The 13,528-nt window shown below is 48.3% G+C and overlaps 1 protein-coding gene across 1 annotated transcript in view; it reads left to right on the top strand.

The window, feature by feature from the left end:
• CFAP77 (cilia and flagella associated protein 77) overlaps nt 1-12,474 on the top strand; it is a gene marked incomplete at both ends in the record, with an annotated part of 56,997 nt that extends 44,523 nt beyond the window's left edge. Inside the window, 3 exons of the mRNA XM_082295140.1 lie at nt 1,242-1,344; nt 2,550-2,645; nt 12,406-12,474. Of these exons, the coding sequence (XP_082151266.1) occupies nt 1,242-1,344; nt 2,550-2,645; nt 12,406-12,474 (268 nt within the window). The remainder of the gene's footprint in view (nt 1-1,241; nt 1,345-2,549; nt 2,646-12,405) is intronic.
• Nucleotides 12,475-13,528: the final 1,054 nt, after the last annotated feature.

The raw sequence follows: 13,528 nt of genomic DNA, 5'->3' as shown, positions 1-13,528 counted from the left end.
GAAACAGGTGGAGCTGGTGGCCCAGAAGCAGCCCAGCAGCTACCCCAAGTCCCCAGTGTCCTGCAGTTGTTCTGGACAGGCAGGGAAAGCACTGGCTCTGCTGTGGGTGCTGCAGCTGAAGGCTCTGCAGGCTACAGGTGGGAGCAGAGCTAGAGGTGAGAGCTCCACAGTCATCAGCTGCTGGCAAGATGGGAAAAATCCCTCCTCAGCAAGGTGGGCAAGGACAAGGACCAATAAAACTTGAGCTTGAAGTCTTTCATCACCTTCAGTTGTTTGCTTCTGGGAGGAAGGAATAGCAGCAGAACCACAGGAATTACTGATTCGTTGTCCCTGCCAGTGCCAGGTCTGCCTCCCATGGTGGTTGATGAAGTATCCTCACTTGCAAGGAGCAAGGCTCAAAGATTTCACGCTGCAGCTTTGCCACAAGCTGGTCAAGTTAACACCAGCTCAGAGCAGCTGAATGGGACACTGGCCAACAAGCAACTGCCTTTTTACTCTTTTTCTAGAGCCAGAGTCATGTGCAGCTCCTCTCTACTTCTGTCTCCTCCTTGCTCCCTGGCATCCTCTTTCAAGGGGCAAATACAGCTGGTCTGTGCAGCTGAGGCACCAGACCAGGGCTCAGCATTTCAGCTCCCCTTTCTGCTGCAGACACCTGACCATCTGCATTGGGTCCAGTTTTAGCCCTATTCATACTGCTTAGGATAGCACTTACTCCTCTCACCCTATCCATCACTGCATAGTTGCAGCGTTTGGTGCACCACATCAGAGAGATTTTAATAGCAAAAGCAGTCTTATTTTAGCAAAACACACTTGGCACCCAGTAGTTCTTCCCCTGGATGGAATCCAGCCAGAGCTGCTCCATTGGGTACCAGCTGGGAAGTGCTCTCCTGAGGCTCTAGCACAGCCCAAAGTTCAGCTGCAGCCTGTGGTGCCCCATGGTCCTTCCAGCACACCAGGGCCCAGACAGAGCTGCTGAAACCTGCCCTGCAGGTTGTGCAAAGAGAGAAATTGTTGCAGTTCTGGGGAATGCCCTGGCACAGGTTACCACAGGTGTGTGGGGGCTGTGGTGTGTTAACTGCAAATAAATGTGAGTTTGAGGGTTCTTGAGGAGGAGAAAGCCTTTCCCAGTGCCAGGCTTTATTCATGTTCTCACCAGTCACTTTCCAGTAGCAGAGAGATGAACCAGTACGAGGAGGTAAATATTATAAGGATTATATTGGTGTCCTTTCAATGTTTTCCAGGCCTTCCACTCCCTTTTTTGACCTCATGCAACACAGATACAAGGAATTGTGGATGGAGAGCCAGAGGGCCCGGACAGTAGTCCAACACGTGGTAAAGAAAAAGGTGGGAATACTCCAGCAATGCTTTCCCCTGCTGTGCACAGCACTTCTGGGCACGACCACCCACTGTCCTACCCCTCGATGGATGGATGTGTGGGTTTCTCCCAACGCTAGGAAGGGCTCTCAGCTGGGAACACACCCCCCCGACTACTAAAAGGCTGATGAAGCCTAACAAAGATGAGCACCCCCCTGCCAGGAGCCCCACAGGCTGTCCTTTGAACATCAGCTCTGCTCAGGTTACCTGTGACAGTGGCCACAACAAGGGAAGAGCCAACAAATGCTGAAAGGACAGCCCCAGCCCTGAGCCTGGTGTGGTTGATGCCAGCACCCACAGCAGTTGTTGCAGGGTAAGGCTGTGCTGTTAAACAGACCAACATTGTAATACCATTTAAAAGCAGCCAATGACTGTTTTATTAGTTAATGGCTCAAAGAAGAGTCAGGCTAATATGGTAATGACCAATTTCAATGGGCTTACTGCCATCACAAACTGTGCTTTATAGTTGAAGTGCAGGAATACAGTGTGCTTAATTAGCAGCTATTTTATGAATACACGAGCCTGGGATGTTGGAAAGTGCATCCCTACTTTATCTATTAAAGACTGATGTTTTTAATCACTAAGTTGCCTCCATCAGGCTCCCAAAGCCTGCAGCCACCAGTTACTGAGTTGAGCAACACAAACCTGTATCCTAGACCACAGAGCAGACAGGTTCCCAGGGCTTCATCAAGTGGCCAAAACATTCACCAGGTACCTGCACTGGCTTGTGCTGGAACCATCAAGCACTGTGAGCTGCAGTTAATCAGGAGAGCAACACACACCAGCCAGCCAGGAAACCCCACTATGGTCATCCCAGTTAGGCATGAGCCACTGCTGTAGCTCAGGGCACAGGGCTTCCAGTGGGCAGCAGTCACCTCGCTGGGATGCTCTATAAAGTGGACACTGAGAGCTGACAGCAGCTCGTGTTTCTCTCATCATCATATTCCAACTATCAGTATTGGCTGCATGGACATGGAAAACTCCCCGGATCAGGCACTTGTGATCATCAGCCCAAAGCGACTTTTGGCATCATCCATCCCAGTGTCACTGCATTGGGTGACACAGAGCTGATGTGCATGGCTCTGCAGCTGTTTGAGCCCACTCTCGTTCATCTCTGGTTGTAGATAAGTGAAGTGCAGCTGTTTGAGCCCACTCTTGTTTCTCTTTGGTTGCAGATCAGCGACATGCGTGGAAATCGCACCACGTTCCTGCGCACGCACCCGCTGCCCGTGAAGGAGGAGTCCTTCTGGCACCCACAACGCTTCGAGAAGGTATGGACCCCCCCACACCCCATCCCACATCTGAAGTCAGCTCTTCTGGGCCTCTACAAGCACTTGAGTGAGCTCAGGGACACTCTAACCTTGCCCACATGCCTCAGTAACATCCTTAGCACACAATGAATGAGGCTCTTAACTCAAAGCTCCCCATGACCCAGACCTTAAAATGGTCCCAAATGTGTTCAACCATCAGTCCCTTTTGAACATCAGGGTTCTGATTCAGGTTTTGAACAACATATATTTTTTGCCAGCCATAAGCCCTGGAAGAGAGGCAGCAGTTGCCCACATAATAATATATTTAACTTACATGCACTTTCATGAGCTTTATGAGATGAGAAGCATTGTTTTATATCTTGTTGTTAGTACAGGGGTGGCCTTTGCTCTACAAGTGCCCTGCACAAGCAGGACAGTCACACCTGCATTTTGGTACCCTGCCATTTCATCAGCTCTCACCATAACTGATTCAAACCACACCAGATGTTTCAAGAAGTTTTTCCACCCCGGGATTAGAGGTTTCCAGAAAGCCTGTACTCCTGATAGCTCTCTGAACTACCTGATTGACAATATTCACCTGAGACAAACCAAAGGGTCTGGCCAGATTACAGATGTGCATGACACTTCCTTTAATTGATCCAAATAAGAGCCAAGGTGAAGATTTGTTGTTCTAGTGATGGGATCTAAACATCTCCCTGAATTCATCTGTGCAACCTGCTGTGCTCTGGGATACTTGTTAGAATTCCATTAACTTTGTTTATGGTATAAATTATAGGGAAACTTCAAGTGAAGAGCTAGGGGGGGTTTTAGGAAAGAAGGGAAAGAGCTGGGCCAGTGGAATGGAGACACCAGAAAGTGAAAGCACTGAAACCCTGCAGGGAGTTTACATGGCCAAAATTGTATTTGGCATTGATAGATACCACTGCAGAGATCTCTCAGCTCTCCACCCCAGCCCTTCTTCTGATGGGGTTATTTTTTTTGCCACGCTGTCGATTTCTAACCACAGTTTAAAACAGCAGAGAAGCCTTGTGACTTCCTGAAGGTAATTTGCTTGCACAAGTTGGAGAGTTTTGCCCAAGAAATGCATTTTGCACCACCTTGATGTATTCCTCCAACATCTTGTCTAAGAGTGCCCGATTAGCATATGTCAGTAATCATTTATCCCCACTGCCTGTCAGCTCAGAGCTGCTGCTGCGGCGATGGCAGCGAGAGAACATGACCGATCGCTGTTAAACAGATTGTGAGAGTCACACGAGATACTGGGGCAAGCTCCTCTTTAGAGCTCCTCTCACCCCAGACCCTTCCATCACTGTTCATTTTTCAGCCTGGGTTTTGCTTTGTGCTTTCCCTTTTGTTTCATCCATGGCTGTGGTTGGGTTCCCACCCCAGCTCTCAAACCTCCAAATCTTTCCTTCTTCTTTTTCTCTCTCCTTTTTCTTCTTCTCCCTTTCCCTTCCTTTCCAAAAGCAGCATCCAGGGAGGAAGGACAGCTCATTTTGTACAGACTCTGCAGATTTTCCATATTCCTCCTTTCTCCTTGCATTACCCTGGACAGTTTGCCTTTCCCCAGCTGCAGATCTAACAGGCACAGCCCACATTAGAACTTGGATCAAGGAATTTGTTACTCACTTGCCTTCAGTGCATGATTTCCTCCATGGAAAAATAACTCCTCTTGAACATCCGTAATTGTTTACCCAGTTAAAATCAGTAACAGCCTGGAGAAAGTTAAGGGTTCCCAAAGACATTTGGTGGTCTCCAAACTGTTCTTTAATTACCCCTGTAAAGCTGGGTTCTACAGAGGTGATGGAATGGCTTTGAAAGCCAGACTGGCCTAACCCTTCAGCTAAACCCAGGGACGCCAGGAGTCAGTGGCAGTCCCTCCTTTACAGAGGTGACAATAGAACAAAACACCCTCATCCATGTAACACCCTCATCCTACTGTGCAAGAAGAATATGAAAAGCAACCACAAAAATATCACTCCACAGAAAGCTTCTTAGCAGACTCCATCTGCATATTATTTCCTACCAGCCTGTGGTGACATTGTCCTGCTCTGACCAGTACAGAAGATGCTCATGAGTTGGGAGATACTCCAGACCCTGGACAAGAATATTCAGAGACTCCATTGCCCTGACCACCACCTCACTTTAAACTTCACTTCTGTGTGATCCAAGGCTGGTGTGAGGTGTAGGAGTGGGATATCTCAAGCCACTCATCCTTCTGGCCACTGAGGGGAGCAACACAGAACACCCAGCCACTGAAATAGTTACAAGCCAAAACAGGGGCAGCAGGAAGGTGAGATTATTCTTGTAGGCCCATAAAAATCAACATGAAGGATTTTTTTTATTCCCACCGTGACCCCTTACAGAGAGGTGCAGAAACTGGGCATGGATATCTCTGCTGACTCTTAAACTGGACTTTCCATTCAGTCCCTGCAAGACTCTTTCCTGGCACCATGCTAGAGCTTGCCCAAGAAGTGGAAGAGAAGAAAACAAAGGAGCTTTTCCCTACCCACTAATTCCATCTGCTTGCTCCCTGCATTGCCAGAGCTGCATGGCCTTACATAGTCATTCAGTCAGTAAAGTATGGACAAATTGACTATATTTTCATTTGGATTTAGGTTTCAGCCCCCTGCTTTGGAATAATGGCCCACACTGTTAAGCTAACTGGGTGATTTACAGGCTCTCCCACACCAGGTGCTCCTGCTCCATCTCAATCTGCAGGACTGATCTGGCCTGTGGTCTCCTGGGCCCCCCAGCTCACCAAGACAAACGGGTCACAGGGAGCCAGTCATGTCCTGATGAGCAGCTCATTAGGGAAAGTTGCTGCATTTAAGTGTTTCTTTTTTTTTTTAACTAAACTAAGCAGATGTTAATTCCTTGCTCACCTCAGCAAGATGCTTCTACTGCCCTCCTCTTCCTCAGCCACCCCCCAAAGCAAACAGCCTCTGCCTTGCTTTGCCTGCAGTGACAATTCCAGGGCTCAGGTTTTGCCAGTATGGCTGGGACTGTGCACCAAAACTTAATTTATTTGTAGATGTGGGACTACATTCCCTGGGGACTGTACTGTCAGGCACCCAGTATGCACATAAATCATAGAATCATACAATGGTTTGGGTTGGAAATGGACCTTGAAGATCATCTCATTCCAACCCCCCTGCCATGAGCAAAGGACACCTTCCACTGGACCAGGTTGCTCAGAGCTCCATCCAGCCTGGCCTGGAACACTTCCAGGGATGGGGCAGCCACAGCTTCTCTGGACAACCTGTTTCAATGCCTCACCACCGTCACTGGGAAGACTTTTTTCTAATATCTAATCTATATTAGATTAGTAAACCTACTCTCTTTCAATTTGAATCCTTGTTCAAACATTGTCCCTTGTCCTGTCACTCTGGGATTTCACAAATAGTCTCTCCCCATCTTTCCTGTAAGTCCCCTTCAGGTCATCCCAAAGCCTTCTCTTTTCCAGACTGAACAATCCCAATTCTCTCAGCCTTAAATATTCCAGTCCCTCATGTTCAGTGGATGTGTCCTGTCCCCATGTCACTCCTCACCTGCTGGCTCAGGCAGAACAGCACCCTTGGTGTCAACCAACCTCTGGAAAGGACATTGCTGCCCAAATGCAGCATCCCCACCTGTGCCAGGCTGGGGTGAGGCTCCAGCTACCTCCATCTGAATGTTTGTTAGTCATTATCCAAACCAATACATCAATGTTGGCCACCTCCACTCTATCAAGTCAAGAAGGATTCAGGTAGCAACAAAGCAGCAACACAGGACAGAATTCACCAATGTGTCAAAACAGCTCCGTGCACTTCCTGTCACTGACACACACCAGGCTTCTTCCTTTGCTCATTAGAGAATCCCAGCTCACAGAGACACAAAGGTGGCTTGTTTACTTGACCAAGCAAGGGGAAGGAAAGAAAATGCAGCAACTTTGGACAAGACTTTTGTCACCGTGCGCTGCCTCTCGGAGCAGATGAAACGCACGGCGCGCGATATGAATAAGCGATAAGCAATTGACGAGCAAGTGTTCGGGTACCTTGGCAAAAGACTTAATTTGCAACCTGGCACAAAATCAAAGGCTCTGTCAACGGCTGAGCGGCTCTCCCACATATGCCTTGCATTACCTGGGAAAGCTCTGTCAGGTAAATTTCCACTGAAAGTAATTAGAGGAATCCCCACTGTATAAACTTTGCAGCAAAATTCTGGGCTCCGGAATTTGATTCTCACCAGGGATCCGATATCTGCTCACAGCCTGATCCTTCGTCAGAATTAACAGCTGAGGTTTAACACGTACACACAAAAATGTTCCGCATTTTTTTTTAATGCCTTACCTCTATTTTTGTCTATAGAGCTGAACTGACAAGCACAGCTCATGTAATCTCACAGCTGTTGTCTTGTCAGAAAAGCCACAGATTCTGCTTAAATAACCTGGGCTTGATACACACAGCACACGGTAGGCTGGCTGTTCAGGTGCAGCATTGATCCTCCTGGGTCTGAGGGCAGAAAAACTTCTGGGACTTGGAGTGTTATAAAACTCCTCTCCTGGAACCTAAATAGTGCTTAAAGAATAAAGCAGTGAGTTCAAGAGTTTCCTGTCACTACAGTACCAGATCAATCCTCCCTTCAGCTGGGATTTTGGCTGACCAAAAAGAATTAAAATCAGTGTCAGCTGATGGTTGTTCGATGGCCCAAGTGACACAAGTTGGTGGCTCCCAGCCCTGCAGTGACAATCCAAAGCAGCATCTCTGGCCTACAGCAGGCACAATGCAAACAGAGACCACAACACCCTGTGGGGTTCCAAACAGGCAGCACAGACCCAGCTGCCCTGAGCTGCCCTGCACTCTCCTCTGCGACCACAGCAGAGATGTCACCTCCCACACCACAGCCATTCCAGGGCTAACTGCAGGCTCTGGGTCCCTGTCACCATCACTACATTTCCTTGCAGATTCTGGAGGTTTTCCTGTTTTATCTCACAGCCAAATCCTCCAGCAATACAATTATTCAAATCACAGCAAAGCATTTTCATGGTCCAGGCTTTCCCAATATCCCTTGTGCCCTGGACACTCAACTCCTCGGCCTTCATTCTGCCCTCTGCCATGGAATATTTTAGTGTGGGACCTTTAAGTGCCATCTAGTCCAGCCCCCCTGCAGTGAGCAGGGTCATCTTCAGGTTTCTCAGAGCCCCATCCAACCTGACCTTGAATGTTTCCAAAGATGGAGCAGCCACCACCTCTCTGGGCAACCTGTGCCAGTATTTCAACATCCTCATTGTAAAAAAGCTTCTTTTATCTTATTTCAGTTGACCCTCTCTCTTAGTAAAAACCATTACCTGCCATGTTCAGCACTTCCTCGTGTCTCCCTCAGAGACAGAGGGGCCATCACTCCTCTGCCATTTCCACTGCTCTGGACATCTCCTGATTAACACAGGAAAACAACTCCTTGTGCAGCTTTACAGCCTGGATCATCTCCAGGGCAGGCTCCACCTACACCCGAGCCCCAGTATCCAAAGGCAGCACAAGGAGCAGTTGGCAGCCAATTCTCATTGCTCTTTTGGAGATACTCACCCATGAGGGAACAGATTTTGGGTGCTCACAGCTTGTGGCAGGGGGAAACCACACACACTGTGTTGGGTTATGGGTGAGCACCTTCCACTGCTTCCAGTGCACAACTCCAAAGAAATGCTTTTTAAATGGATTTGAGGTTTCATTTGTGGCCCTGGTCTGACTTCTGCAGAGATGCTATTTATCAAGACAACTTTAAGTAAACCTCTTGCCTGGAATGAAAAGGGTCACGATTCAGATGTCAAGCACATGAGGTCAGTGTGAAAGCTGCCAGCTCTGGTCTGACCCTGAAACATCTGCCAAGGAGGTGGGGGGCACACACCAGGTTACAGCTCCAGTGGGTTAGTTCTTCTTCCCTCATGCTGTTGCCCAGAACAACCAACCAGTGAACTCCAGCAAATATCTGTGGCCATTATTTTAAGAAAGGAAAAAACCCCATCAACCCATATCTCCATGGGACATTAAATACAGCAGCCCAAAATTGCTGAGCACTGTTTGAAACCTTCCTGGGCTTGAAGCAAATAAAGATCATTTAGCCCAGGCTCCCTTGTCCTGCATTTCTCCCTCTGTTCTTAGAAAGGTGGGGAGAGAAAAAAATCAACCCCATTCGTTAAGCCAGTTAAGCACGCTCCTGGCAGGAAAAGCCACATTATTTGTAACCCTAATAATCCAACACTCACCTCTGAGCACAGCTCATCTTGGACAGAATAACGTCTGTTTTAAAAGTACCTGCCTCTCTCTAACTTGTCATGGCATTTGTTGACAACCCTATTGAAAGCCGCTCTCGATGCAGCTGTGAAGGATCTTTCAGCACCTCTTTCTCTTTCCTAGACAGTTTTTGAAAGGGAGGGGAGAAAAAGAAAAAAGCCATCAATACAGGGGGAAAAAGGCATCAGCAGCCAACATCGGCTGATGAAGCGCCTCACCTGGGCCCCCAGCACACCGCCTCCAATTAAATCAAAATGGTTTGTTTTTAATGGTCTTTTACACTGACAAGTGGGCTATCATTCCAGGCCTAGAGAGCTGTCAGGGAGCCGAGGCAAATCCTCCGTTGATAATGCCCAATGCTTCCAATTAGGAGCCGAGGCCGCTCCTGGCGCACTAACGATTCCCCAGCCTCCCCCAAGGCCCCTTCGGCGTTGGCTGTTTCGTCTTCCCTCTTCCTCCGCCGCAAATTACTGACACAAAACGGAGGCGCCCCGGTGCCTCCTCACCACGCCGGGCCCCGGCCCTGTTGGATTTAATGAGGCGATGGAAGTTTTTGCGGATCTTTCGCTAAATTCTTTTCTTGTTTGACAGCTGCTTGAGTGTTGACCTTATAAAAGATTTAGTGTTTCTCATTATTTTCTGTCAAGCTTTACAAGCGATAGCTTCGCGGAAAATCATTTGCATCTCGATGTGCGCGCGCGCGCGGGGTGGGTTTTGGTGGGGTTGGGGTTTTTTTTTTGTGTGTGTGTCTGTACAGGGATGCTCGGTGCGCTGAGCGTCAGCGTGTGCACCCTACCCCTCTCTGTATTGTTTATTTTACTCCCTCCTCCCTCCTTCCTGAAAAAAAAAAAAATCCACTGTTTTGTGTTGTTTTGGAGGGGAGGAAAAAAAAGGAAAAAAAAAAAAACCACAAAACACACCCCCCCAGGATTTGTTAGACTCCTGTAAATGAGAAGGGGTTTAGGAGAAAAAAAAAAAAAAAAAAGAAAAAGAAAATAATAGAGATTGGTTTCCTGTAAAGAGAGCTCAGGAAAGTGTTTTGTCACCCTCTAAAAGGATTCCATCAAACAGATGATGAAGAAACGAGGCTGAGTCCCGGTGCAGCTTTGTTGTTAAAGTGAAAAATCTTGTGAGGCTGGGAAGCTGCCTGGGGGCAGGTGGGCAGAGCCAGGCAGGTGCTGGGAGAGGAACAGGGACAGCCACATCTCCGTGGATCCTTCCAGGCCAGGAGGAGAGCCTGGTGCTGTTCCTTACTTGTTTCAGGCCTTTTCATGGGTTCTTCCTCAACACCTCCTAAGAGGTCCACAGACCATAAACCCCAGCTCTATTAACTAAAACTCCCCCCATAAGCTGAGCTTATTTTGCACCCAAGGGTGCTCACAGTGCCCAGCAGCTACAGCACCCAGAAAACCCTGCTCAGTCTCTGGGGTTTGCTGCCATCAGGGGAGCTCTGCCTTCCCTGCACCAGCTTGGCCTTTCTGCATCTCACATGCAATTTATCGGCCCTCAATTAGCACACATGCTTTAATGTATCCTGCAATTTAACACATTATTATAACTGTAAAACCCCAAAGAAAACATCTCCCCCCACAATACATATTTAAGTTTTAGGAGTGCTAATTATTTTTTTTTCTCCTCTGATTCTGTGAAGCAAACACTGACACCACAATGTCCCAGCTGCAACAGTCCTGCAGGTTTTCATTTGTCAATAACAAATGCAATGACCAGCAGCAAAACATTGCTCCTCAGCAGCAGCTGGAGCCCATGGCAGCTCCATCTTCCTGCAAGGAAAACCTTTCAGCTTTTTGCTACAAACCATGTTCCTGTCCTGCTGCAGCCAGTGCTCCAAACAAAATCCTGGCATAAAACCCCATAACTGCAGCACAGTAATGGCAAAGATCATCAGCTGTCTCTAGAGGAGGTACCTCTGGGTTCATCATTTAAAATATGAATTAGAAGAGTCAGAGATGAGGATTCATCACTGGCATTGACTTCTCAACAGCAGTCTCTGTCATAATAAGGCCTTTGACCCAAGGACACCCTTATCTGGACTCTAATTACTGGGAGGGTTTCTCATTTTTTAAAACAGCACTTGCCCCTGTCCTACACCTGGTGCTTCCCACTCACTCATGCTGAGGGCAGGAGCTGGCATCCCTCACAACTTCCTCAAGGCTCTGCTCATTTTAATTACTGCCAGTTGTGGCTCAGTGTGACATTTCTCACCCAGGAGCTTTGTACCGAGACTGGAGTGAATAAACTGCTCTTTCCTCTCCCATGGCTTCAACCCCATTCCAGGCAGAAATGTCCCTGTACCCAGTTCCCAGCACTGGTGGATAAGGGAGCACGACAGAGGCACATTCAAGAGAAGTGGCTCAGCTGTCCTTACCTGCAAGCACTGGATTTTTCTAACAATCCCAGCTCCAAGGGAAAAACTGCTGCATCTTTAATGGGAGGTTGGAGTTGGAACAACCAGGGATTGTCCTTGCCAGCTCTCTGGGGTTGCCCACCTACTTCAGCAGCCCCTGGTTCTGCCTCCCCCACCTCTCCCTCCCAGAGAGGAGTTATGCCACTGCTGCTATTTGTGAGAAAGCAAAAACATCCAGAAACAGCTGTCTGAAGTTAGGCACTCAAATGCATATTTAAGTACCTGAATGCCTTCCTCCAGAGAGGGGGAATAGCTAAATACGCTTTGTTTGTCTTGATTAATGAGATCACTAGCAAGCTTTTCAGGGCAAAGACTGCTCTGTATTTTTACATATGCAAAACCTGACATCCAGCCAGCCTGAGCGGGGTGGGGGGGAAGCAGGAGGCAGCTCAGCACAGCCACACGAGGCAGATGCACAGCACAGGGAATTGTGCTGGGGCAGGCAGAGCCTGTGGCCCCCCATGGAAAACACTCGAGTTTCAGTCACTGCAGGTTTGCTTCACACAGCTGTGAGCGAGCCCCTCTGCTCACCCCAAAGGGCCCTGGGAGCTTTCTCCCCCAGATTACTTCCCTTTTGTTTATGGTCACGGGCATTTTTTCACCCTGTCCCCGCTCAAAGGTGATTCCTGGGGAGCTGCTGCTTCTGTGTTTTTAGGGTAGGTCGTGTAAGAGCCCCTGACCTCCCCAGGGGCTTCCCTGGGAGCTCTGAGCCCATCCTGGCCCCTCAGTGAGGCACAAGAGTCCTGTGTTGTAGAAAACAAGGCATATTTATTTCAATGCCCACCTTAGGGCATGCAGCCTTTGAAAACGTCAGACCAAAAAAAGCCCACCATAATAAAATTACATTGTTTTGTTGCTAGAGCAGGATAAGAATCTGCTGAGGTCAATCAGAAAGCTACTCTTCATCTTAAGCAGGTTAAGTGTTTAACTTCAGCTGGAGCAACATCTCCCAGTCAGGCAAAAGCCCTTTTGCAATCTGCAGTCTCCTCCCTGTCTGTGCTTCAACCTATTTTCTGTGGCTGGCTCCTGGCTGTAACCAATCCTCTCTCTGCTCCTTTCCTCATAGGCTGAGCCTCATCTCAGGACTTTTCCAGACCCTGACTCTCGTAAAAAGGCTCTCAGTGCCTCCCACTGAGAAGTGCCTGTGAGTGGTCCCCTTCCCCAGAGGGCCCCCACAGCAAGGACCATGCTGGGCACAGCCCTTGGACCCTGGGATTCCACAGGCAATAGACTTTCTCTCTGGTTTTACAGTTATGCTAATGCAGATATAGCCAAATAAATCATAAAAATAAATCATAAATACAAGAGGAATGATTGTGTCTTAGCCTGTTCATTACTTCGTGTCAGGTGCACAACACAACCTGAACACCACAGTTCTCATCACACTGAGGAGCACAGCAGTGCTCACACCATCACAGCTCCACAGGGAAGGCAGGACAGGCACCTTCACTGCTGGATCTCAACAAATAGATTAGATGCAGCCATGTCCTGGCTGATATCAAATCTGTAAAATCGCATCAGTCCTTCCCATTTCTTTGCCAAAAAAAATCTTCCCATCAGTGCCTGATTCAGCAAAGCCATTGCCTTGCCTGTGTGATGGAATCCAAACACCTGCTTTAAGTGCTCTGCCAAACTGAGGCCTCACCACAGGCAGTGCCTTCACTTGAAGGTGGCTCCAGCCAGCTCCACACTCACCCTGCAATAGCTGCTGGTGCTTGGAGTGCCTCAGGGCTGAGCTTCTTCAAGCACTTGCTGAACAAACTCAAACTCTACCAACACCAACTCAACATCACCACACCCAAATCCACAGGCGACAGCAAAGGTTCAGTCAGGAACCAACACACTTGGAATCCACCTCCTTCCAACAGAGCATTTCACCTCAAATACCACTTGGTAAAAGGTGTCATTATTTTAACTGTGCATCTCCATTATTTTTAAAGGCATAATTAATGACTCTTACGTAGTCTGCTTCTCACATCTGCCATTACAGCTCAGATTGTACCAACTTTTTAAGCCAAATTAACTCCCAGTTTTCATATTCACCATTCCCTTGGCGCTTGGAGAGCTCAGGGGTGTTCACCCCAGAGCTCTGGGAGGTGAGATCTGCTGTACTGGGCAGCCCAACTGCACCCTGAGCTCAGGTGGATGTGCCCAGCATGATTCTGCCTCCACACCTCAGCACTGGGATT

This window comes from Coloeus monedula, assembly GCF_965178545.1.
Source record: "Coloeus monedula genome assembly, chromosome: 21".
NCBI classification, from domain to species: Eukaryota; Metazoa; Chordata; class Aves; order Passeriformes; family Corvidae; genus Coloeus; species Coloeus monedula.
This window is presented reverse-complemented; position numbering and strand designations above follow the sequence as displayed.